Source organism: Odocoileus virginianus, chromosome 1, assembly GCF_023699985.2.
Source record: "Odocoileus virginianus isolate 20LAN1187 ecotype Illinois chromosome 1, Ovbor_1.2, whole genome shotgun sequence".
NCBI classification, from domain to species: Eukaryota; Metazoa; Chordata; class Mammalia; order Artiodactyla; family Cervidae; genus Odocoileus; species Odocoileus virginianus.
In genome coordinates, this window is record NC_069674.1 from 64,074,129 (window position 1) to 64,098,288 (window position 24,160).

General features: G+C 35.1%; 1 protein-coding gene across 1 annotated transcript in view; it reads left to right on the forward strand.

The window, feature by feature from the left end:
• Nucleotides 1–24,160, forward strand: part of CAPZA2 (capping actin protein of muscle Z-line subunit alpha 2) — a 51,101-nt gene that overhangs the window by 11,779 nt on the left and 15,162 nt on the right. Inside the window, exons 2-4 of the mRNA XM_020899851.2 lie at nucleotides 12,428–12,491; nucleotides 17,285–17,336; nucleotides 22,744–22,807. Of these exons, the coding sequence (XP_020755510.1) occupies nucleotides 12,428–12,491; nucleotides 17,285–17,336; nucleotides 22,744–22,807 (180 nt within the window). The remainder of the gene's footprint in view (nucleotides 1–12,427; nucleotides 12,492–17,284; nucleotides 17,337–22,743; nucleotides 22,808–24,160) is intronic.

The following is a 24,160-nucleotide window of genomic DNA, read 5'->3' on the forward strand; positions in this document are numbered from 1 at the left end:
TCAGTATGATTTGTTTTGCTCATCACATAGTCTCTCAATCAAATTGAAAAATGTTCAGAGAAACATTTCTGTCTGTAGGCTCAAGCTGTGGAATGCACTGCCCTATATGAGGGGCTTCAGCTCCTCTCGCCTGTAGCACATGAGGAATGATTTGTGCAGGCAGCTTCCCAGCATTGACATAGCACTTCTTTCACTGTGAGACCCCTCTTGTCCTAGGTAACTATCTACTGACATTCACAAAAAGAAAGTAATGGCTGGTGGAGAATAGCAGACAATTTCCTATAAGATTTATGAGAATGAATAGTATTTTTACTCAGTGGAAAAGATAGCATTTCCTCCTTTCTAGGGAAAGGCTTTGGTAAATTCTAAGAATAGTGGAATCAACTTTATTTGATATTGAAAGATGAATATCCTTACCTTTCCCTTGTCCAAATGATTTAATGCTTTACAACCAAACTCCATCCATTTTCTTTAGATATTTGTGAGGATCATGGTCTGAAGAAGTTTGAGCACATGGTACAGTGTTCATTTTTGAGGAAGTTCATTTCACTTTCAGGCCTTCTAATTTGCTCTGTGGAAGGCAATTTCTCACTATTTGTTTATTTCTTTATCTTGGACTGTGCTGGGTCTGCATTGCTGCATGGGCTTTTCTCTAGTTTTGGCAAGTGGCAGCTACTCTTTAGTTGCAGTGTGCAGGGTCCTCATTATGTTGGCTTCTCTTGCTGTGGAGCATGAAGGTGCCCTGGTGCCTAGGGTGCCCCGGCTTCAGTAGTTGTGGAGCACAGGCTTAGTTGCCCCATGGCATGGGTGATCTTCCCAGACCAGGGGTAGAACCCGTGTCACCTTCATTGGCAGGAGGATTCTTTACCACCGAGCCACCAGGGAAGCCCTATTTCTCATTGTTTAATAAACTAACTTTATCTTCTTATTTCTGAACTAGCATATAGTTTTCTGTAGGTCAAGGAGTAGAGAAGACTGGACAAGCTTGCCTAAAATTGTGAAAGAGCCTCTAATTCATCTTGCACTCCACTGGCCACATGCATAAGACTTTTCCCAATTACTCAATCAACCAGTAGGGAGATTTTGAAATGTTTAATCTACATCATCCAATAATGGAAAATTCTGATCTTTATTTTTATCTGAGAAGCCATACACTTGAAAGATGCTTGCTCCTTGGAAGAAAAGCTATGACCAACCTAGACAGCATATTAAAAAGCAGAGCCATTACTTTGCCAACAAAGGTCCGTCTAGTCAAAGATATGCTTTTTCCAGTAATCATGTATGGATGTGAGAGTTGGACTATAAAGAAAGCTGAGGGCTGAAGAATTGATGCTTTTGAACTGTGGTGTTGGAGAAGACTCTTGAGAGTCCCTTGGACTGCAAGGAGGTCCAACCAGTCCATCCTGAAGGAGATAAGTCCTGGGTGTTCATTGGAAGGACTGATGCTGAAGCTGAAACTCCAATACTTTTGCCACCTGATGCAAAGAACTGAGTCATTGGAAAAGACCCTGATGCTGGGAAAGATTGAAGGCGGGAAAAGAAGGGGGCGACAGAGGATGAGATGGCTGGATGGCATCACCGACTCCATGGGCATGAGTTTGAATAAACTCCTGGAGTTGGTGATGGACAGGGAGGCCTGGCGTGCTGCGTTTCATGGGGTCGCAAAGAGTCGGACATGACTGAGCGACTGAACTGAACTATACTAATGCAAACGTATTTACTCCCTACACTACTAATACTAATATTATTATTTATTCACCCAAGTTTACGTAGCTAATGAGTAGTAGAAATGAAAATCCAGCTCATTCAGTCTGACTCCAAAGATCATATACTCTACTACTTCTTGTATTAGTGTAAGTTTTTATAGTTTTGAATGTATGTTATTTGAAAATTAACTGTCCACATTACAGAACTCCATTAGCACTAACTCATAGAATGCTCTTTTAACTGAAATACTACATTCCCTGACCATTCTAAACAAATGAGTTTATTCTTGCTTATAAATTTATTCATCATGTAGTAACTACCTACCAAGTTTAGAATACAGGGTTGCCTGCTGATATTTTTAAATATTGAGACGTTCTCGAGGAAGTTACGTTTTTGCAGTTACTACCTAAATGCTGACTACTAAATTTATTAGACACTTTTCAGAAGGATCTTTGGAATTTATTAAAAATTATGATGTGTTTTTCATATCCCAGATTGGGGGAAAAAAAGAAGTAACTCAACATTGAAAAAAATAGTACTGAAAAGAATTACTTTTCTTCTTTATTTATTTGGTCCAATGGGGAAGAGAAAAAAAAAAATAGCAATAGGATGGTTTATTTATCCTTATGACAGTGTAATAAAAAATGAATCTCCATCCCACATCATACACAAAAGTCAATCTCAGGTGAATTAATGGCCTAAATGTAAAGAGCAAAACTTTAAAGTTACAAAAAATATTAGAGAAAATCCCTGCAATTTTAGAGAAGCAGTTTTTCCCCCCACTCGCTAAATACTTCACTGTGTTTAGGACTGTGCAATGATCAAAATCAAGAAATTTCATATTGATAACAGTATTAAACTGTCCCATCTGCAGACCCTATTCAGATTCCACTAATCCCTGGTCCAGGATCTAATCCAGGATCATGTTGAATTTTGTTGTAGTGTCTCTCTGGTCTTTAATCTGTAACACTTTTTCAGCATTTTTTGTCCTTCATGAATTTATCACTTTGGAAGAGTGTAAAATTGTTACTTTGTGCACTCTTCCTTGATTTCAGTTTATTTGATGTTTCCTCATGATTAGATCTGCCAATGAATTTTTGGCAGGAACATAACAGAAGTGATGGTGTGTCCTCAGTACATCTTACTTGGAGGCACATAATGTCAGTTTTTACTCTTAAGATAACTTAGATCATTTGGTAAAGGTGGTGTGTAGCAAGTTTCTTCAATGCAAAGTTACTGTTTATCCCTTCTTAGTTAAGTATTGTGTAGAAAGATTCGCTCATGTCTGTGGATGACAGTTGCCTGCAACAATTACTGTTGTTGCTCACCCCAGGTGATTTTCTAATTCAGTCATTACTTCTGCATTTATTAATTGAAATTCTGCTATAATGAAGAGCTTCCCTCCATTTGTTTATCCATTTCTTAATGTCAGTATGGACACAAGAATTCTTCTTTTATTCTGTGGATTTCCATCATTATTTAATTGGTTGCTTGAATTTAATAGTTGCTTGAGTTTAATAGTACTTTTGTGTTCAACAGTTGATGGGCAGAAATTATTTTTCTCCTCAAGTAATGTGTACTAACATTTGGGGTGCTGTTTTGAATATACTACTCAGTCTTCTGCTTACCCTGGTGGCCCACTGGTCAGAAATCTGCCTGCCAGTGCGAGAGACATGGTTTCGATCCCTCTGTCAGGAAGATTCCCTGGAGAAGGAAATGGTAGCTCGCTCCAGTATTCTTGCCTGGGAAATGTCATGGACAGAGGAGCCTGGGGTGCTGCAGTCCCTGGTGTCTCAGAGTCGGACATGACTTAGCAACTAAACAGCAATGAGTAGCATTATAGTGTATCTGTTTTTTTCCCAAGAAGCACAAGAGTGGAACATACCATTTATGTTATGTTTCTTTTTTTGTGTATTTTGTACAAAATAATGTTTGGATCCTAGAGAAAGCAAAGAAAAATATAGTTCTTCTAGCTTTTAGCTCTGTATTAAATTTTTAAAACCATTCTCAATGTGATTGTTATGAGGTATGCCTGTCAGCTGCAAGTCACTAACATAGATAAGAGAGAATCTCCCATCCAGCCAAATCTTCCCAACAAAACCAAGGCATTCTCCCTTCCCCAACCTTGAATTATAGTTTAAAAATATGTAAAAGTACTAACTCTTTCCTGAATCCTACTCCAGTTTAGAAGGACTTGAACCAGAGATCAAATTGCCAACATCTGTTGGATCATCAAAAAAGCAAGAGAGTTCCAGAAAAACATCTACTTCTGCTTTATTGAACACCAAAGCCTTTGACTGTATGGATCACAACATACTGAAAATATTTAAAGAGATGGGAATACCAGACCACCTGACCTGCCTTCTGAGAAATCTGTATGCAAGGCAAGAAGCAACAGTTAGAACTGGACAAGGAACAACAGTCTGGTTCCAAATCAGGAAAGAAGTATGTCAAGGCTGTATAACGTCACCCTGCTTATTTAATTTATATGCAGAGTACATCATGCAAAATGCTGGGCTGGATGAAGCACAAGCTAGAATCAAGATTGCCAAGAGAAATATCAATAACCTCAGATATGCAGATGACACCACTCTTATGGCAGAAAGTGAAGAAGAACTAAAGAGCCTCTTGATGAAAGTGAAAGAGGAGAGAAAAAGTTGGCTTAAAGCTCAACATTCAGAAAACTAAGATCATGGCATCCGGTCCCATCACTTTTTAGCAAATAGATGGGGAAACAATGGAAACAGTGAGATACTTTATTTGGGGGGGGGGAGCTCCAGAATCACTGCAGATGGTCACTGCAGCCATGAAATTAAAAGACGCTTGTTCCTTGAAAGAAAAACTGTAACCAACCTAGATAGCATATTAAAAAATAGAGAGGTTACTTTGCCACCAAAAGTCTGACTAGTCAAAACTGTGGTTTTCCCAGTAGTCATATGTGGATGTGAGAGCTGGACCATAAAGAATGCTAAGCACCAAAGAATTGATGCTCTTGAACTGTGGTGTTGGAGAAGACTCTTGAGAGTCCCTTGGACTGCAAGGAGATCTAACCAGTCCATCCTAAAGGAAATCAGTCCTGAATGTTCACTGAAAGGACTGATGGCTGACACTGAAGCTCCTGAAGCTCCAATACTCTGGCCACCTGTTGCAAAGTACTGACTCATTTCAAAAGACCCTGATGCTGGGAAAGATTGAGGGCAGAGGGGACAGCAGAGGATGAGATGGTTGGATGGCATATTCCACTCGATGGACATGAATTTGAGCAAGGTCCGGGAGTTGGTGATGGACAGGGAAGCCTTGTGCTGCAGTCGATGGGGTCGCAAAGAGTTGGACATGACTGAATGACTGAACTGAACTGACTTTGAATAATATCATGTGGAAAAAGATGATGGTTAATGTAGGAGATTTTGCTGTTGGCCTAGGAGTGTACTATGGCTTGTCCAGAAAAACTGTAATATTCATAGGTGTAGCTTGAGTATAGCTCCACGTGTGTTAGAGAAACTTTGAGGAAGTTTGTGTTTGATTATTTTCAGACTTTAATTCTACTCTTGAGACCTCTTCTTGTTAACTTGTATGACTTTTTTTCTTTCTTGGATTTGGATGTGGGCTAGAATAAATAATTTTTTTTTAAAAGTTAGCTAGGAAAGATGGCTCTAGGGGAATGTTTAGTCTGTAGCAGTGTTTAAAAAATACCCTGATGATAAAACAGTTTCTCAGGAAGATAAGTAATCCTTCACTGTGGTGGACACATTTTATTTTCTTTAGCAGTTGAGAAATCCAAAAATCAGATCGTCTTTTGAAATTCACAAAGACCAAATGAAGATACTTCAGTTATAGCTGGTAAAGTCCAAGTTGTGTTTTGAATTCTCAGTCAGCTCTCATGACTTCTAAATACTCAGTGGCTTTTCTTTTGACCCACCATTCAGTTTGGTTATTGTGAGCTGTCTGTTAACTCTTTTTGGTTACTGTATGCATTTTGTGCAATAACATGGGCAAATAAGTCTAAGATGAGAAAGTACAGAGCAGTTTTGCTTTCTTGGTAAAAAACCAAAATAGAACTGCATAAAAGTCTAAATGATATGTATTTTTTATTGAAACAACTAAAATAAAACTCAACAATTAATCATTTCACTAAATATGCTATATTGTGTATTATATATATACACGTATATATGTATAATATACTGCTTGCTATCAGTACTTTAATTTTGTCAGTTTATTGGTAGTGTGTAAGTCTTTAGGGCTAGTAAAAACAGTTTCTTCAAAATTCTAAAAGTTTCCAAAAGAAATATTTGATAAATTCATGAGCAGGTTGCCACAATTTTTATTTGTTGCCTGTGGTAGTGATTAAGACTTTGTTTTTAATGCTTTCTTACATTTACCCCAATAGAAGAAAGAGGAATAAGGGAACAAAGGAAGTTGACATTTATATAGACATAGTAGATTCCAGTGTATGTTTAACATATGCTATCTTCCATTCCGTATACCACCCATGCCTATTTAAAATCACTTATTTTTTATATTTTGCCTTTTAATTTTAATACTACTTTTAAACAGTTTAGAAGAAAATAATTTGAAAACACATGAAATATATATTTTTAATTAGCATATAGAAGTGTGCCCTTCTGTTTTATGACTTTCAACATGTGTATAGATGCATGTACCTATTACCAGAATCAAGATATAAAGTGATTCCATCACCCCCCAAAACTGCCTCATTTTCTTCCTTTCCTTCACTTCTCCCATTGTGTTCACACCTGCTTCTCCCAGCCCCTAGCAGCCATTGATCTGTTCTCCTTTGCTATAAAATATTGTTTATTTGAAAATATCTTATAAATGGAAACTTCTATCATTGCCCTGTAACCTTCTGAGACTGGTTTGTTTCATTCAGCACAAGGCTTTTGAGATTCATCCAAGTTGTTGCATGTATTGGTAATTTGTTCCTTTTCATTGCTGGGTAGTATTCCATTGCATAGATGCATTATCACTTACCCATTCACCCATATGTGGACACTTCAGTTGTGGATTGTTCCTGGTTTTGAGCAATTTTGATTAGATTTTTGTGGAAACACAGAGTTAGATACCTGGAGGTGGGATTGTTGTGCCATATGATGTGTGTTTATAAGAAATTGCTAACCTGTTTTCTATACCAGTTGTCCCATTTTGCATCGCCAAAGCAGTGTTTTAGAGCTCTGGTCATTTTGTATCCTCACCAGCACTTGGTATTATCAGTCCTGCTTATTATAGCCATTCTATTAGGTATATAATGGTGTTTCATGATTTTAATATTCATTTTTCTAGTAATTAATGATATTGCACATCCTTTTTTGCGTTTATCTATCTTCTGTTATCTTCTTTGATGAAGTGTGTTCACATCTTTTGTTTACTGTTTTCTTACTGTTGTATTTTGGTAGTATATGTTCCAGATACAAATTGTTTATTGGATATGTGATTTGCTGATATTTTCTCCAGTTCATGGTGACTCAGATGGTAAAGAATCCGCCTGCAGTGCAGGAGACCAGGGTTCGATCCCTAGGTCGGGAAGATCCCCTGGAGAAGGGAATGGCAACCCACTCCAGTGTTCTTGCTTGGGGCATTCCATGAACAGAGGAGCCTGGCAGGGTACAGTCCATGGGGTGGCAAAGAGTCGGATGTGACTGAGCAACTAACACACACTCTCCAGTTTATAGCTTGTCTTTTCATTCTTTTGTTGTTGTTATTGTTCAGTAGCTCAGTTGTGTCTGACTCTTTGCAACCCCATGTATTGCAGCACGCTAGGCTTCTCTGTCGTTCTCCCAGAGTTAGCTCAAACTCATGTCCATTAAGTCGGTCATGCCATCCAATCATCATGTCCTCTCTCATCCCCTTCTCCTCCTGCCTTCAGTCTTTCCCACCACTGGTGTTTTCCAGTGAGTCTGCTCTTTGCACCAGGTGGCCAAAGTATTGGAGCTTCAGCTTCAACATCAGTTGCTTCAATGAATATTCAGGATTGTTTTCCTTTAGGATTGACTCCTTTGATCTCCTTGCAGTCCAAGGGACTCTCAAGAGTTTTCTCTAAAACCACAGTTTGAAAGCATCAATTCTTCTTTGTTTTTTTTTTAATGTCGATAACAGCGTAAGTTTTTAATTTCAGTAAGGTCCAGCTTGTCAGCTTTTTTAAATGGATTATGGTTTTAGTGTCACGTCTAGTAACTTTTTGCCTAACCCCAGGTCATGAAGGTTTTTCTTCTATTTCCTTTTAATTTTTGTTAATTTCTGTATTTTTCATTTAGAGCTATGATCCATTTTGAGGTAATTTTTTTTTGGTAAGGAGTGAGGTTGCAGTGTATTTTTTGCTCATGCATATCTAATTGTTTGGATATCATTTGTTGAAAAGATTTTTCAACATTGAATTGCCTTTGTACCTTTGTCAAAAATCATTTGGCTATATACATGTGGGATATATTTTTTTGGCTGTCAGTTCTGTTCCATTCATTATCTATACCTTTGCCAATACCATGCTATCTTAATGACTGTAACTTTTTGTAATACTTTTCATTAGTATATTTTTTTCATTGTGGTTTATTACAGGGTATTGTATATAGTTCCTTGTGTTCTGCAGTAAGACCTTGCTGTTTGTGCATCTTGTATATAGTAGTTTGCAACTCCTAATCCCAAACTCCCAATCCGTCCTTGACCTGGTCCTCCCCAAAACATAAGTGTGTTCTCTGTATTTGGAGTCTGTTTTTGTTCATAGGTATGTTCACTGGTGTCATATTTTAGATTCTATATATAAGTGATATTCTATGGTATTTGTCTTTCTGTCCTCCTTTCCTTAGTATGGTAATCTCTAGGTCCGTCTGTGTTGCCACAGGTGACATTATTTCCTTCCTCCTTATGGCTGTGTGTGTGTGTGCCTCATCTTCTTTATCCATTCAGCTCTTGCTGGACATTTAGCTGTTCCCATGTATTGGCTATTGTGAGTGGTGCTGCTATGAACTCTGGGGTATATGTATCATTTTCAGTTATAGTTTTGTTCAGATACATACCCAGGAGTGGGATTGTGGTTCTTTAACAGCTCTATTAGTTTTTTTAAGGAACTTCTGTGCTGTTTTCCATAGTGGGTACCTCAGTTTACAGTCCCACCAACAGTGTAGGAGGGTTCCCTTTTCTGCACACCCTCTCCTCAGCATTTATTATTTGTAGATTTTTTTTTAACAGTGGTCATTCTGACCTGTGAGGTGGTACCTCACTGTAATTTTGATTTGCATTTCTCTAATAATTAGCAATGTTGAGAACTTCTCATGTGTCTATTGGTCATCTCTATGTCTTTCTTGGAGAAGTGTCTATTTAGGTTTTCTGCCCATTTTTTGATTCACTTATGTTGTTGTTGAGTTGTATGAGATGTTTGCATTATATTTTGGAAACGAAGCCCTTATTGGTCACATCATTTGCAAATATTTTCTCCCAAATAGGATGTTTTTTTGTTTTATTTATGGTTTCCTTTGCTGTGCAAAAGCATAAAAGTTTGATTGGGTCCCATTTTTTATTTTTGCTTTTATTTCTTTTGTCTTGGGAAACTGATCCATGAAAACGTTGGTAAGATTTAGGTTAGAGAATGTTTTGCCTATGTTCTCTTCTAGGACTTTTATGATATCATGTCTTATATTTAAATCTTTAAGCCATTTTGAGTTTATATGTGTTTTAAGCCATTTTGTGTTTTGATGTGAGCCAGTGTCCTAATTTCATTGATTTACATGTGGCTTTCCTAACCACTTGCTGAAGAGACTGTCTTTTCTCCATTGTATATTCTTGCCTCCTTTGTCAAAGATCAGTTGACTGAGGGATATGGGTTTATTTTGGGCTTTGTATTCTGTCCCATTGTGATCCGTATGTGACTGCAGCTTAGGTGGTGTGAACTCTCCAGCTTCGTCCTTTTTAAGAATTGTTTTGACTGTTCTCTTTCATCTGCCATTACTACTTTGTGTTTATTACTGAAAGTGAAAGTTGCTCAGTGGTGTCCAACTCTTTGCAACCCCATGGACTGTACAGTCCGTGGATGTCTCCAGACCCGAATACTGGAGTGGGTAGCCTTTCCCTTCTCCAGGGGATCTTCCCAACCCAGGGATCAAACCCAGGTCTCCCACATTGCAGGCAGATTCTTTACCAGCTGAGCCACAGGGAAGCTCGTTTACTGCTGAGGGTGTGAATAATATTTATTCCCTCTAATTTTCTAGCCAAAATCTTTTCTTTTTTTTTTTTAATACTTTGGTGGTGTTTATGGTTGTTCTGGGCATCAGAATGGTTTCTTGATCTTGCTTGCATTTAAGGGAGGCAGTATTAATACATAGCCGAAATAATCTTCATTCATTGGATTCTTAAAACGTAGAAAATTAATAGTATAGGAAGCATTGGTGTTAGAATCAGCTTGTTGATATGTATCAAAGAAATTCTTCTTGGATTTTGATTGGGCATTCATTGAATCTGTAAAATAGTTTGAGGAAAATTGTTATTTTACAATAAGGAGACTTCCAATCCGTGAACCCAGCATATCTGTTTATTTAGAGCTTCTTTGATTTCTTTCATCAGTTTTGTGTAGTTCTCAGAATATTAGTCTTGCACATATTTTGTTAGATTTTTACCTAAGTTATAGGTTCCTGCTTGCTCCTCTTGCTTAGTCTTGTCCAACTCTTTGCAACCCCATGGACTGTAGCCTGCCAGGATCCTCTGTCCGTGGAATTTTCCAGGCCAGAATACTGAAGTGGGTTGTCATTTCCTGCTCCAAGAAAGTTTTTTAGGTCATTGAGTAGTTTTCTTTATTTAAGACTCCTTCGGATTTTTCATTAGAAAGAATCATGTTTGCAAGTAGAAAATTTTATTTATGAAATTGCCTTTCGTTCCTTTTTCTTACCTTATTGTACTAAGATCTCAGTGTGATGTTAAATAGGAGGGGTGAGAACAGACATTCTTATCTTGTTCCTGATTTTAGGAGGGAGCTTTCAGTCTTTGACCACTAAGGATGATGTTAGCTATAGGCTTTGTTGAAAATATCTTTTATCAGATTAAAAACAGTCTTTTTAGTTTGCTAAGAATTTTTACTATTATTGGTTGTTGAATGTTATTAAATAATTTTTTGTTTTTATGTAGGTAGTTGTGGCTTTTCATCTTTAATCAGTTGATATCATGAATTACTATCATTTATTTTCAAATATTGAAACAGCCCTACATTTCCAGGATAAACTCCACTTGGTTGTGATGTGTTATCTTTTCTATATATAATTTAATTAAATTTGCTAATATTTTATTGAGAGGATTTTTGCATCTACCTTCAGGACGGTTTTGGTCTTTGAGTTGTGTTTCTTATAGTATTTTAGTCTTTGGTATAAGATAATGCTGTTCTTTTTTAAAAAGTTGGAAGTTGTTTTCACTTCTGTTTTCTGAAGTAATTAGTATAGAATTGGTATTTCTTCCTAAAATACCTGTTAGAAGAAAACCTGATGTTTTTATTTGTTGAAATGCTTTTAACAATAAATTTTATTTCTTTACTAGATCTAGGACTATTTCCTTTTCCATTATTTTTAGTTTCCACAGCAGAGCAGTGACAAGTGAACAATATGAAATAAGGCTTTTGTTTTTGCCAAGTGTGGTCCCTTAATTCAGTGACTGCTTGAGTGGGTATTTTAAATATCACCTGGAAAGCTTCTCTCAGTAGTGTTTTCTGGGCCTCATTACCAGAATCTAATTCAGTTGGTTGGGTAGGGCTCATGAATGTACATTTCTGACAAGATCACTGATCAGCTTAGTTGAAGGCTGTTGTATAGTGGTTGGGAAATTATTATAATTACTCATAATTTCTTCACTAAATGATAATAGTGGGCTTGTCATCTAACCTTTCAAAATATATATATGTATGTATGTATGTATTATGTATGTATTCATTAGTATTAATCTCTGTAATACAGCCCGTATTCTCTTGAAATATGTCTGTCAGCATACCTGTTGATGGCGCTTTCCTGGTGGCTCAGACGGAAAAGAATCTGCCTGCAATGCAGGAGACCCTGGTTCAGTCCCCTGGGGAAGGGAATGGCAACCCATTCCAGTCTTGCCTGGAGAATTCCACAGACAGAGGAGCCTGGCGGGCTACAGTCCATGGGGTCACAAAGAGTCGGACACAACTGAGTGACTAACAGTTTCATGCCTGTTGATATTTGTCTGTCACTTATTTTTGAGCTAAAATTTCCCAAGATTCAGTCAGGTGTCATGTTCAAAACATTTTGAATTTATGCTTTCTTACTTTCTACATTTTTCTTTTTACTAATTTGTGACTTTATAGATAAGCACATCTGTGACTGTATAGACATATATTTTTGTTGTTGTACCTAAATATTTCTTAATTCTTCATACATATAAATTTTCTTGATGGGTCATTTTTTTCCAGTTTAGTTTAAAAGAAAAATTTGCTTATAAGAAAATCTTTCTGTGTAGGCAGCTTTGAATTGTTAAATGCCTTAGTTATATGTAATATGTATATTTTATCTGCATTCAGTTTATGCATTGTGATTATGTCAAATTACAAGAGTAATAACCTTAGGGTGTTTGAGTGGGGAAAAAAAAAAGTCAGTCTTTAAAATCTTAAGCCATTTTCAATAGAATTTTAAAGCAGTATAATTCCGCATGGTTCTTTGGTTGTTTTAGCAGAGGCCTATACTCTGTAACATTTATGTCTTCATTTCTGTTTCAGGTGCGTATAGCAGCCAAGTTCATCATTCATGCTCCTCCTGGAGAATTTAATGAAGTGTTTAATGGTGAGTGTTTAATTCATAACAGTAAGGCTTGATGTATCCAGTACTCATTCTTTAAAGAATAAATTATATAACCAGTAACTAAGCTAAAGAGAATGGGTAGAAAAATCTGTATGTTCTGAATTGCAATGAAAATTTTTGTCAATCTGCATTATGTAAGGTCTACAATATAATATATTTATGACTTATGATTATTGTACCTGATAAATTTTAATCCTCTAAAAGAATAACATTAAGTCATTTTAAAAGACAAGAAAAATTTAATTTTAACTATTCTTTGGAATTGTGAGATGCATTTTTTGTATTTCTTTTAAAGAAAAGCTTAGTAGATTAATAGGAACAGCCAAGAAAGGGAGAAACACTGTTTCACCATGCCTGTTTCACCTGCTTAGAAAATGACATCACGTGTAAAAAAATTTGTTGTTTAAATTATAGCTCATAAATCAGTTAACAGTATGCCTCTTTAAACCTCACACTATATGGCAGACAGTTTTATAATTGCTCACCCATAGATGAGAAATTTAAATATAACGTAGTCTCCTGGTTGCTGTAAAAACTCTAAAATACTTCCTGTTTAACGGTAAGAACAATGTGGTTGAAACATTGAAACAGTCATGCAGAAAATGACTTGTAGTGATCTTTATACAAAACTTTTTTAAAACTGTTTTGAGAATAAGCTACCATAAGGACTTTTGACTCTTTGCAACCCCATGGACTGCAGCACAGCAGGCTTCCATTTTTCTTCACCATCTCCCGGAGATTGCTCAAACTCCTGTCCATTGAAATGGTGATGCCATCCGACCATCTTGTCCTCTGTCATCCCCTTCTCCTTCTGCCTTCAATCTTTCCTAGCATCAGGGTCTTTTCCAGTGAGTCAGGTCTTCACATCGTGGCTGAAGTATTGGAGCTTCAACTTCAGCATCAGTCCTTCCAATGAATATTCAAGATTGATTTCCTTTTGGATTGACTGCTTTGTTCTCCTCGCAGTCCAAGGGACTCTTAAGAGTCTTCTCAAACACCACAATTTGAAAGCATCACCACCATCTTCTATATGGTCTAACTCTCACATCCATACATGTCTGCTGGAAAAACCATAGCTTTGACTGTATAGACCTTTGTCAGCAAAGTGAAGTCTCTGCTTTTTAATATGCTGTCTTAGGTTTTCTTCCATGAAGCCAGGCGTCTTAATTTCACAGCTGCAGTCACCATCTGTGGTGATTCTGGAGCCCAAGAAAATAAAGTCTGTCACTGTTTCCATTGTTTGCCCATCTATTTGCCATGAAGTGATAGGACCAGATGCCATGATCTTCATTTTTTGAATGTTGAGTTTTAAGTCAGCTTTTTCACTCTCCTCTTTCACCTTTATCAAGAGGCTCTTTAGTTCCTCTTTGCTTTCTGCCGGAAGGGTGGTGTCATTTGCATATCTGAGGTTATTGATACTTTTCTTGGCAATCTTGATTCCAGCTTGTGCTTCATCCAACCTGGCCTTTCACATGATGTACTCTGCAAACAAGGTGACAATATACAGCCATATACTCCTTTCCCAACTTTGAACCAGTCCATTATTCATGTCCGGGTCTAACCGTTGCTTCTTGTCCTGCATACAGGCTTCTCAGGAGACAGGTATGATGATCTGGTACTCCCATGTCTTTAAGAATTTTTCAGTTTGTTGTGATCCACACAGTCAAAGGCGTTAGCTTAGTCAGTGAAACAGAAGTAGATGGATGTTTCTCTGGAATTCCCTTGTTTTTTCTGTGATCCAGCAGATGTTGACAATTTGTTCTCTGGTTCCTCTGCTTTTTCTAAATCCAGCTCGCATATCTGGAAGTTCTCAGCTCACGTACTACTGAAGCCTAGCTTGGAGGCTTTTGAGCATGACCTTGCTGGCATGTGAAATGTGTGCAGTTGTGTGGTAGTTACAATATTTTTTGTCATTGCCCTTTTTTGAGATTGGAATGAAAACTGACCTTTTCCAGTTTTGTGGCCACTGCTGAGTTTTCCAAATTTGCTGGTATATTGAATGCAGCCCTTTAACAGCATTGTCTTTTAGAATTTAAAATAGCTCAGCCATTTCAAATCCTAAAATACCCTAGAAAAGCCCCCTAAATTATCCATAAACTGTATTAATGTATGATTTAGTACATAGAGTGACATATGGCAATTGTTACACATTTAAAAATGTTAACTACTGAGCTACACTCAGGAAGAATGGTAGTCTATATTGTGAAAAATCTGAAAGTTAAAATATTCTCCCTTTCAAGATAACTATAAAATCTGAAGCAGTAAGTTGGGAAATTGGGGAGAATTCAAAAATACTTATGTTTCCTGTAGGACTTAAATTCTGTTTTAATATTCAGCCTTTTTAATCTAAATACACGTTAATAAGTTTGATGGTTGGGACATTAAAGAAGACAGAGTCTCTTCTCCCTTGGGTCAGAATTGGTGTTTAACTTAAATTGACAGCGGGGAAATTACACTGAAGTCAGTGGCTCCCAAACTCCTGTACAATTTACAGAGCCAAGAATAAATTATAATTCTGAGAGAAGTTTTTCACTTACTGTTTTGAGTTAAATGCCTTACAAATGTGTTCATCAGAAAGACCCTTGAAGAATATATGAGTCCTAGAAATTGCTTTTGTAAGTCTCATTGGAACTTAATGTTGAGTTGATACATTCTGTGTTGACGTCCAGTAGATTTGGGCATTCAGAATAAGCCATTCAGTAGGCCTGGCCTTGGGCTGTGGAATGGAAGTGGGGGATATAAGATATCATGTAGGTTTTAACTGAAGGAGTATATTAGTGTTAAAAAGGAATTAAATATTTGAAGGGAAAAAAATGTCATGTACATTTGATTATTTTTATGCTATTTTTGTTGATAACGTTAACATCAGAATAATTTCATGGAAGCCACAAAGGTTAGAAATGCAGAGTCATAATCTTGTCAAATTAGTGCTTCCCAAATGCTGTTTCCCAGATTGACTGTGTTAGAATCGTTACAACATCGATTTTTGGTCTTAGTTTTCAGGAACTGATGTGTTATCTGGGCAGGAACTCTGAAATGTATACTGTTCTTTGTTTTTTTTAGACTCCCACTCATCACCCATTGTTCTAATGTGTTGTCTGACTTGAAACCACATCCTTTAAGAGTAGTTTTTATTTTATTCAAATTCTTCTCTATTTCTTTCATTGTATTCTACATATGATAAAAGTTTGAACTTTTTTTTTCCAGAGTAAAGATAACAGGATCAGTAGATTCTGCTTTTAAATTATTTTCCCATTTAAATGGGAGAAGAGACACTGCCATGCAATACCACTGTTAATGCCTGTGCTTTAAGTGCTGAAGATACAGGAATCATGTGTCAAGTAGAATTGCCAGTTTACTTTGTGAGATAGGAATACCTGTAATTTTAAATATCTTTGTTGCAGTTTTTCAGGCAGAAGCTTCCATTGTTTAAAATCAGTTAGTTTAGAAATCAAATTGGAGTTATATTAGTGGTTAGTCAAAGATTTTTTTTAAAAAATTGTGACCTGCCGAAAAGAGGGGTATGTGAATAGGCAATATTTTTCCTTTTGGAATAACTTTATGTTTTTTTTTGATTCATAGTCATTCTAAAATTTCTAAAGTGCAGAAGAAAATCTAGAATCACACAAAATTCTACCCTCTCTTCTCCACTGTTTGAATAAAATACTTCAGACATTTCGCAATTCAAGTGTAGACTCATGTATATAACATTACGTAAGTGTAGTACTATACATGATGAGTTTTGTCCTTCCTGTTTATTGTATATTTATTTCCATGTTGATAAATGCATATCTACATTATATCTACTAGAAGCCCAATTTTACACTATTTATAAGAACTATTGTCTGTGTTGTACTTAACCAATTTCTTAAGTTATTTGTGTTATTTTCATTTAATGAAAAAATTAGAATACTTTGTTATATGTATTTTTATGATAGCAATTATGTACAATAGCCAAGTGTGTAGGGAAAATAGTGAAAGAAAATACACCAAGACTAGAGTAGAATTTTGTTTGGTTTCTGGTGAAATTTTGTGATTTTTTTTTTTTCCCCAACTAAAAGCTGTAGTTTTAGCTTTGTTTTAATGATTAATAGATACATGTCTGCATAGTCGAGTCTAAAATTAGGACAAAGTTCCAAATCAACAACCAAAATGAGATTACTCAATCAAGTAAAGTAGTTACCCATATCCAACTAAACACATTCATCTGCTGTTGAGCATGAGATGTCTGAGAAACAAAATGCCTACATCTGTACTGTGTTCACAAGCTGTTTCTTGTTTAATCACTTTTTCCATAAAGCAGATTCATTTGAGATTCATGGTAGTATTGTCACACTAACAGGCATAGTCCTCAATCTTTTGCATCCATAAAGCAAATTAATTTGAGACTCATGTTACTGTCACATTAAGAGGCACAGTCCTCAATCTTTTGCAGGTCTGTTCACATCATCCTTTTGGTGTAGCTCATCTTCAGTTTATTCTTTGGAGACACAAAGAAGAAAGTTACAGGTATAGGTGGTTATAGTCTGCCTGCGTTTGAAATAACATTTTTATTTCATTACATCTCCTTTTTCATTTCCAAAATCTTTTCTTTTCTTATTAATACCATGATGTGTTTCTGTGTTTGGTCATCACGGTAATATTTTGATCTTCTGTACATATTTTGGGGGGGTGGATAGGAGGCTAATACATGACTAAAATAACCTAAATTCAGTCCATAGAAATTTCAAATATAGGAAAATAGTAATACTGAAAACATAATGTTTGTTTTGCAGATGTTCGGTTACTACTTAATAATGATAATCTTCTCAGGGAAGGAGCAGCCCAGTAAGTATTATGTATTACATTAACTTAACTAAAGTGACATGGAAAAAACTTTTAAAGGGGTTTTAGGTACTAATCTATGAAACAGATACATGTACATCAAGTTCATATATATGTACTAAATTAGAAGAGAAATATTTTGACCACAGAGGGATATAGAGACACAACTATAACATGACACTCTGTATTCATTGTGTGTGGCCTATATACTTAATACTACATTTTGGCATTTGCACAGTTGGATAAAATTATTTTAGAAACTTTGATTTTTGAAATTGTGATACTTTCAATTTTATGCAAGCTTAACTTTCTGTTAAATGATTGATCCTAATAGATATTTGAGAAGGACCGACTACTATATAGCACAGGGATCTATAGTCAGTATCTTATCATAACCTATAGTGGAAAAGAATCTGAAAAAGAATGTATATGATTGTATTACTGAATCACTTTGCTGTACACCTGAAACATTACAGATCAAGTGTACTTCAATTTAAAAACTAGATTTTTGAGGCTTAGGAACTTATTTGTCCATAAATACCTAACATAGTATCTGAACCACGCTTACTTAATAAGTATTTACTAAATTTGTGAGTGATTCAAAGAATCACTAAGCAGTTCTAAATCTTAGTATGTCCTCTTTGGACCAGTGACCACAATCATGACTTGCCACAACTATCTTAAGATTTTGGGAGAAATAATTTGTTTTCTTTTCCTCTCCCACCTCCTTGAATAAGGTCTGTGGACCCATTTTTTAACTAACTTCTTTACTCATTTGAAAATGATGAAATTAAACTTTAAGGTGCCTTACAAAGAGTGTAAGAGTGTATGGCTGTATCCATACAGCCACCTACTTTCATCTTAGAATACTACCCAGAATGTGAAATCTTGACTAATGGGGGAAATTTGCTCTAATTCTTTTTTTGTAATGTTTGAAGGCTTTATCAATTAAATTTGTATTTTAAGAGTTAATTCTAATGAAGGTGGAAGTTCAGCAGACTTGTAGACATTTCTAATTTAAATTCCTATTATCTTTTCCCCACTTTTTAAATTGAAGTGTAGTTGATATACAATATTACATATGTTATAGGTATACAGCATAATGATTCACAGCTTTTTAAAACTATATTCCATGAGTGATTACTACAAAATGCTGACTATATTCCCTGTTGTACAATACATCCTTGTAGCTTATTTATTTTATACATAATAGTTTGTGCCTCTTAATCACCTACCCTTTTCTTGCCCTACCCGCCTTCCCTCTCCCCACTAATTTCTAATTTGAACTAATTTGTTCTCCCCAAGTTTGTTCTCCATATCTGTGAGTCTGTTTCTTTTTTGCTATATTCACTAGTTTGTCCTATTTTTAGATTATACGTATAAGTGATACCATACAATACTTGTCTTCCTTTGACTTATTTCACTTGGCATAAATGCTCTCCATGTCCACCAATGTTGTTGCAAGTGGCAAAAATTGATTATTTTTTATGGCTGAGTAGTATCCCGTAGTACATAGTTACTACTACTTCTTTATCCATTCATCTGTTGGTGGACACTTAGGTTGCTTCCACATCTTGGCAACTGTAAATAATTCTCCTATGAACATTGAGGTACAGGTATCCTTTTGAAGTAGTTTTTTTTTTCTTCCAATATAAACCAAGGAGTGGAATTGCTGGGTCATATAGCAGTTCCTTTTTTAGTTTTTTGAGAAAGCTCCATATTGTTTTTCATGGTGGTTACACCAATTTACTTTCCCACCAACAGTTTAGGGGGATTCCCTTTTCTTCACATCCTTTCCAGCATTTGTTATTTATGTTCTTTTGGATACTAGCCATTCTGACAGGTGTGAAGTGATATCTCACTGTGGTTTTGATTCACATTTCCCTAATGATTAGTAATGTTGAGCATTTTTTCATATGCCTGTTGATCATCTGTATGTCCTCTTTGGAAGAATGTCTATTCATTTCTCCTGCCTATTTTTTAATCAGGTGGTTTGTTTTTTTGTTTGTGATTTGTATCAACTTTTTATATATTCTGGATATTAATTCCTTACCAGTTATATGTCATTTGAAAATGTTTTTTCCTGTTCATTATTTTGTCTTTTTGTTTTGTTGATGGTTTCCTGTGCTGTGCAAAAAGTTTTAAGTTTAATTAGTTTCCTTTTATTTACTTTGCTTTAGGAGATGGATCTAAAACTAGTTGCGATTTATATCAGTGTTGTCTATGTTTTCCTCTAGGCATTTTATGATTTCCAGTCTTACAGTTGGGGCTTTAGAGTTTATTTTCATATGTGGTATTAGAGAATGTTCAGATTTTATTGTTTTCCATGTCGCTATCCAGTTTTCCCACACCACTTACTGAAGAGACTGTCTTTTCTCCATTGAATTTCTTGCCTTCTTTGTCATAGATTAATTGAACATAAGTATGTGGATTTATTTCTGGGTTCTCTGCTCTGTTCCATTGATCTGTATGTCTGTTTTTGTGTCAGCACCATACTGTTTTGATTACTGTAGCTCTGAATTAGATTGGCCCAAAGGTTCATTTGTGTTTTTCCTTAACATCTTACGGAACAACCCAAACAAGCCTTTGGACCAGCCCAGTAGCATAACTCTGAAATATGAGAACGTGGTTCTTCCAGCTCTGTTCTTCATTCTCAAGATTGTACAAGCTGCTAGGGGTCTTTTATGCCCTGTTATCTTTTAATAGCAATGTTTATATATTATTTTTTATTGTGGGAAAAATATACCTAATATAAAATTTAACTTTTTAATGTTTCTTAAGTACACAATCCTTTGGCATTAAGTACATACACGTTTTGTATAACCATCACCATCATCCATTTCTAGAACTTTTTAAAAATTTTCCAAAAAGGAAACTCTACAATTTCCCATTCTCCCCTCCTCTTAGCCCCTGGGAATTATATTCTATTTTCTGTATGAATTTGACTTCCCCAGATACCTCTAACTGGAATCATATAGTATTTGTCCTTTTGTAACTGGTTTTTTCTAGTTAACAGAATGTCTTCAAAGTTCTTCCGTATTGGAGCATGTTAAAATTTCTTTCCTTTTTAACACTTGCTGTGTGTGTGTGTTTTGTGGATAAAAAATGGATAAACATTTTGTTTTTCCATTCACCTGTCAATGAACATTTGGGTTGCTTCCACCCCTGTTAATGATTGACATGCTTGATAGAAATCAATTTACTTGATATCTTTGACTTCAGTTATTAGTTTCTGAGTGAATGGCCTCTTATTCCTAAGTTCTTTAACCTTTTAAATTATATATGCAAGTAAAATTAATTTTCTTTCTTATAGCATATAGCATGTTGACAAAAGTCTTACAAAAATAAAGGAAATGTACATTGTTCATGACCTTTTAACAGCAGTACTTTTCAGAGTAATTGTTTCCTCTGAGTTCTTTGTGGTAAATAAATGTGGGTTGTTTCATGTAGGTGCAAAAATTAGTGAATTTTTTTTAAGTTAAGGAAATAAGAAACTTGATTTGTTGAAGTTTTTCCTGTGCAGAATAAAGTTTAATGAAGGTCACAAAAATATTCATAATTATATAAGTGGTATGAAATAGTCATACATTTGAATAAAGTATGATGAAAGCATTGAAATTTTATTTATCCAAAGTAGTATTTATCTGATGTTTGTTACTTTTAAATAAATTGAATTTCCTTGGAATGTGAGCTATATTTCTCTTTTGTTATAAACCAAATTTCAGGGACAGTCGTGGTCCATATTTTAAGAGGTATATACATTAAATGCCTGATATTCTAATCTTTTAAGATTAGTCCTTGAGGAAATCAGTACCTAGTGGTAAAAACAAAGTGTTTATAAGTATGACTTCAAAAAACATCAAAACTTTGAGTAGAAATGTCAGTTTTTCTTGCATGTAGTTATAGTTGCAGTAAATGATTGCTAACTAGATGAATAAGGAGAGAAAGTATTGTTCTTTCTGTTGACTTCAGTTTTAATCTTTGTACAGAATTTCTCAAAACTCTTTATTCAAATTCATTTTGCAGATTTCTGAGGTTATCTGTAAAGTACAGAAATACACCTTAAATCATTGATTGACTTTAGAACTATATACTCTGATTTATACTGTCCTGTCTATGAAATAATTTTCAAACAAACATCGTGTTACCCCCACCTCATTGTTTCCTTGATTCTGAATTACTTTTGAAGTATCTCCAAACCTGGTTTCATCCTCAAAAGTTAATGTATCACCTGTCCTTGAGACTGTCCAGAGCTATGTAACGTAAGTTTGAAAAGCATTATAAAAACATTTAGAATGTAGCCCAGCGGCAGTTTCATCAGAGTAAGTGCATAACCATCGTCCTGTTGCTGTTTCAATTTCATTTTTTGATATTGAATTTCTTTAATACAAGCAGTATCTTTCTTTGTACTTCTTTTCCACCTTCTGCCTTTTTCCTATTGCTTTAACTCTTTTAATTTTTTTTAAATTTAGTTTTGAGAAATTCCTGTCTTTTTGTAAGAGGAAGAAAACATGGGTTTTCTTTAAAAGTGGTTTTAATTGGACATCTTTGCTAAAAGGCATGAATTCAGTATATTTCATAGTAAAATTAGGCATACTGAAGACTTGGTACTCCTAAATCTAGAAAACTTTGAAATATCCAGAAATAGCCTATATCTAACAGATGTATGAATACCAGACTTTACTGTGATGATGAGACAAATAAACCTCTTAGGGATTTCCCAGTGGGGAGTCAGACATGTTCAGTTTCTAGCTAACTGAAGAAAGTATAGAGGCATATTGGAGCCCAATATCAAAGGCCTATGGAGCCCAAAGGAAGAAATTTAAAATTTCTATTTACAGATGATTTTTGAGCTGAGTTTAAATAATGAACAGAATTTGAACAATAGATAAGAGAAACTAGTGGAAATACATGGTGAAAAGTAAAAGATGTGAGTAACTCGTAGTAAAGGGCGTAAAAATATCTTAGCTACAAGAACAGGTGACTTAGAAATGGGTGATCGGGCTGTAGGGGCAGAGAAATTGTTGGTTTCACTATGTCTAACAGAGTGCTTGACACCTAAATATTTACATGGATGGAGAGGTAGGTAAATGGATGATGAGTGGGTAAATGGAGTGTTTTCTGAACTAGAAGGAACTTTGGAAGTCATCTAGTTCAAACCCCTCTTTTTGTGGATGTGATAAGTGAGGCCTATACTAGCTAAATATTGAGAGCTGGATGTCATTCATCAGTTTTTATAAAGCCATATCTATATAATATATACCTAATATAAGATCAATAGTGGAGAATTACAATTTTATTTAGCTTGTCATGTGCAGTGCAGGAGGCTTTTATTGACAAGTGAATTGTGTGTGATTTTTTTAAGAGCATTAAATACATAATTTTAATAACCGACCTTTTTCTTTTTTAGTGCATTTGCACAATATAACTTGGACCAGTTTACCCCAGTAAAAATTGAAGGTTATGAAGATCAGGTATGTATGTTTCACATAAACACAGGATCTGCTTTTCTTTATTTCACTTAATAATGTTTAATGTATCCTGCAAGAATTGTAAAGTGGTATGTTTAAAAAACTTTTTTTTAAGTGTTTATTTTAACCATAGCCAATTAGGGGCAAAGTAATTGAAAATGTAGTTTCTTTTGTTGAGACCAATAATGCTGTTAGCAAAAAGTCCCTTTTAGAAATACTCAAGTGTAATTATTTTAAGCTTTTATAAGATAATTGCTTTAAATCTACCTTATTGTTTTTTATAGGGAAAAAATCAATCCTATGTTAATCCAAAATCTAAAATATATATTAGTAAGATTTATTTCATAATTTGGTTACTCTGGAATTCTGCAGTTGTTCATGCAAGTAACTTAGCATTTAGTATTTATTAAATCTTTTCTTTCCAAAGTGCAAGTTGGAATTGCTAAGCAAGAAAAGCCACAAAAAGTCACTAACATTCTTATTTTTTATTTTTTGGCTTAAAGTTACTAATAATTGAACAGTAGTTGTATTCATATTATGCTTACATGAGGCACAATTTATATAAAAGATATGAAGAAGGAACTTGTAGATAAAACACAGCAGAAAGTAGTAACAGTCTCAGTGGCTAATTAAAGCTTGCATTTGGCATTATGCAATATGTGGTCCCCTAGTTATCTAGTTACAGGGGAAAAAGAGAGACTTAACAGAAGATGACTTAAAACTGAAGGGAAAAAGTAAATCTGGATAGGTAGATAGGAAGACAAATAGATTTATGCATGGGTGTAAATACACACACGTATATTTAGAGGCTTATAGTGGGTTTCATTTTATAAAGCTGTTAAATTTTTTCTTCCCTTGGGAGATTTTAACTGTTACAAACAATATTGTGCTGAACATTATTATACCTTTGAGCACACGGACCATCATTTTGTTTAGGTAAATCCCTAAAAGACTTGCTAGATCCAGGGAGTGCATCTTTTTAAAATGTTGGGTAGCTCCCAAATTCATTTTATGAACCTCTCATAATTTTAATACTTAAACCTAATAAATATAAAACAAAAAACGCACACTACACTAGTTTCTCATATGACTAGATTTCAGAACTTTAAATATTGACAAACAGAATCCAGAAGTATATGACTAGATTTCAGAACTTTAAATATTGACAAACAGAATCCAGAAGTATATCAGAAGAATGATATGTCAAGACTAATTGGAATTTATTATGGAAAGTAGGAGTGGTTCCAAGACAATATATGGCTCTATCACTTAGCCAACAAGTCTTATGATATATCAGTGGACAGTGAAAAGGGGTTTGAAAAATCCAGCAGCCAATCCTCATTACAAAAACCCTAT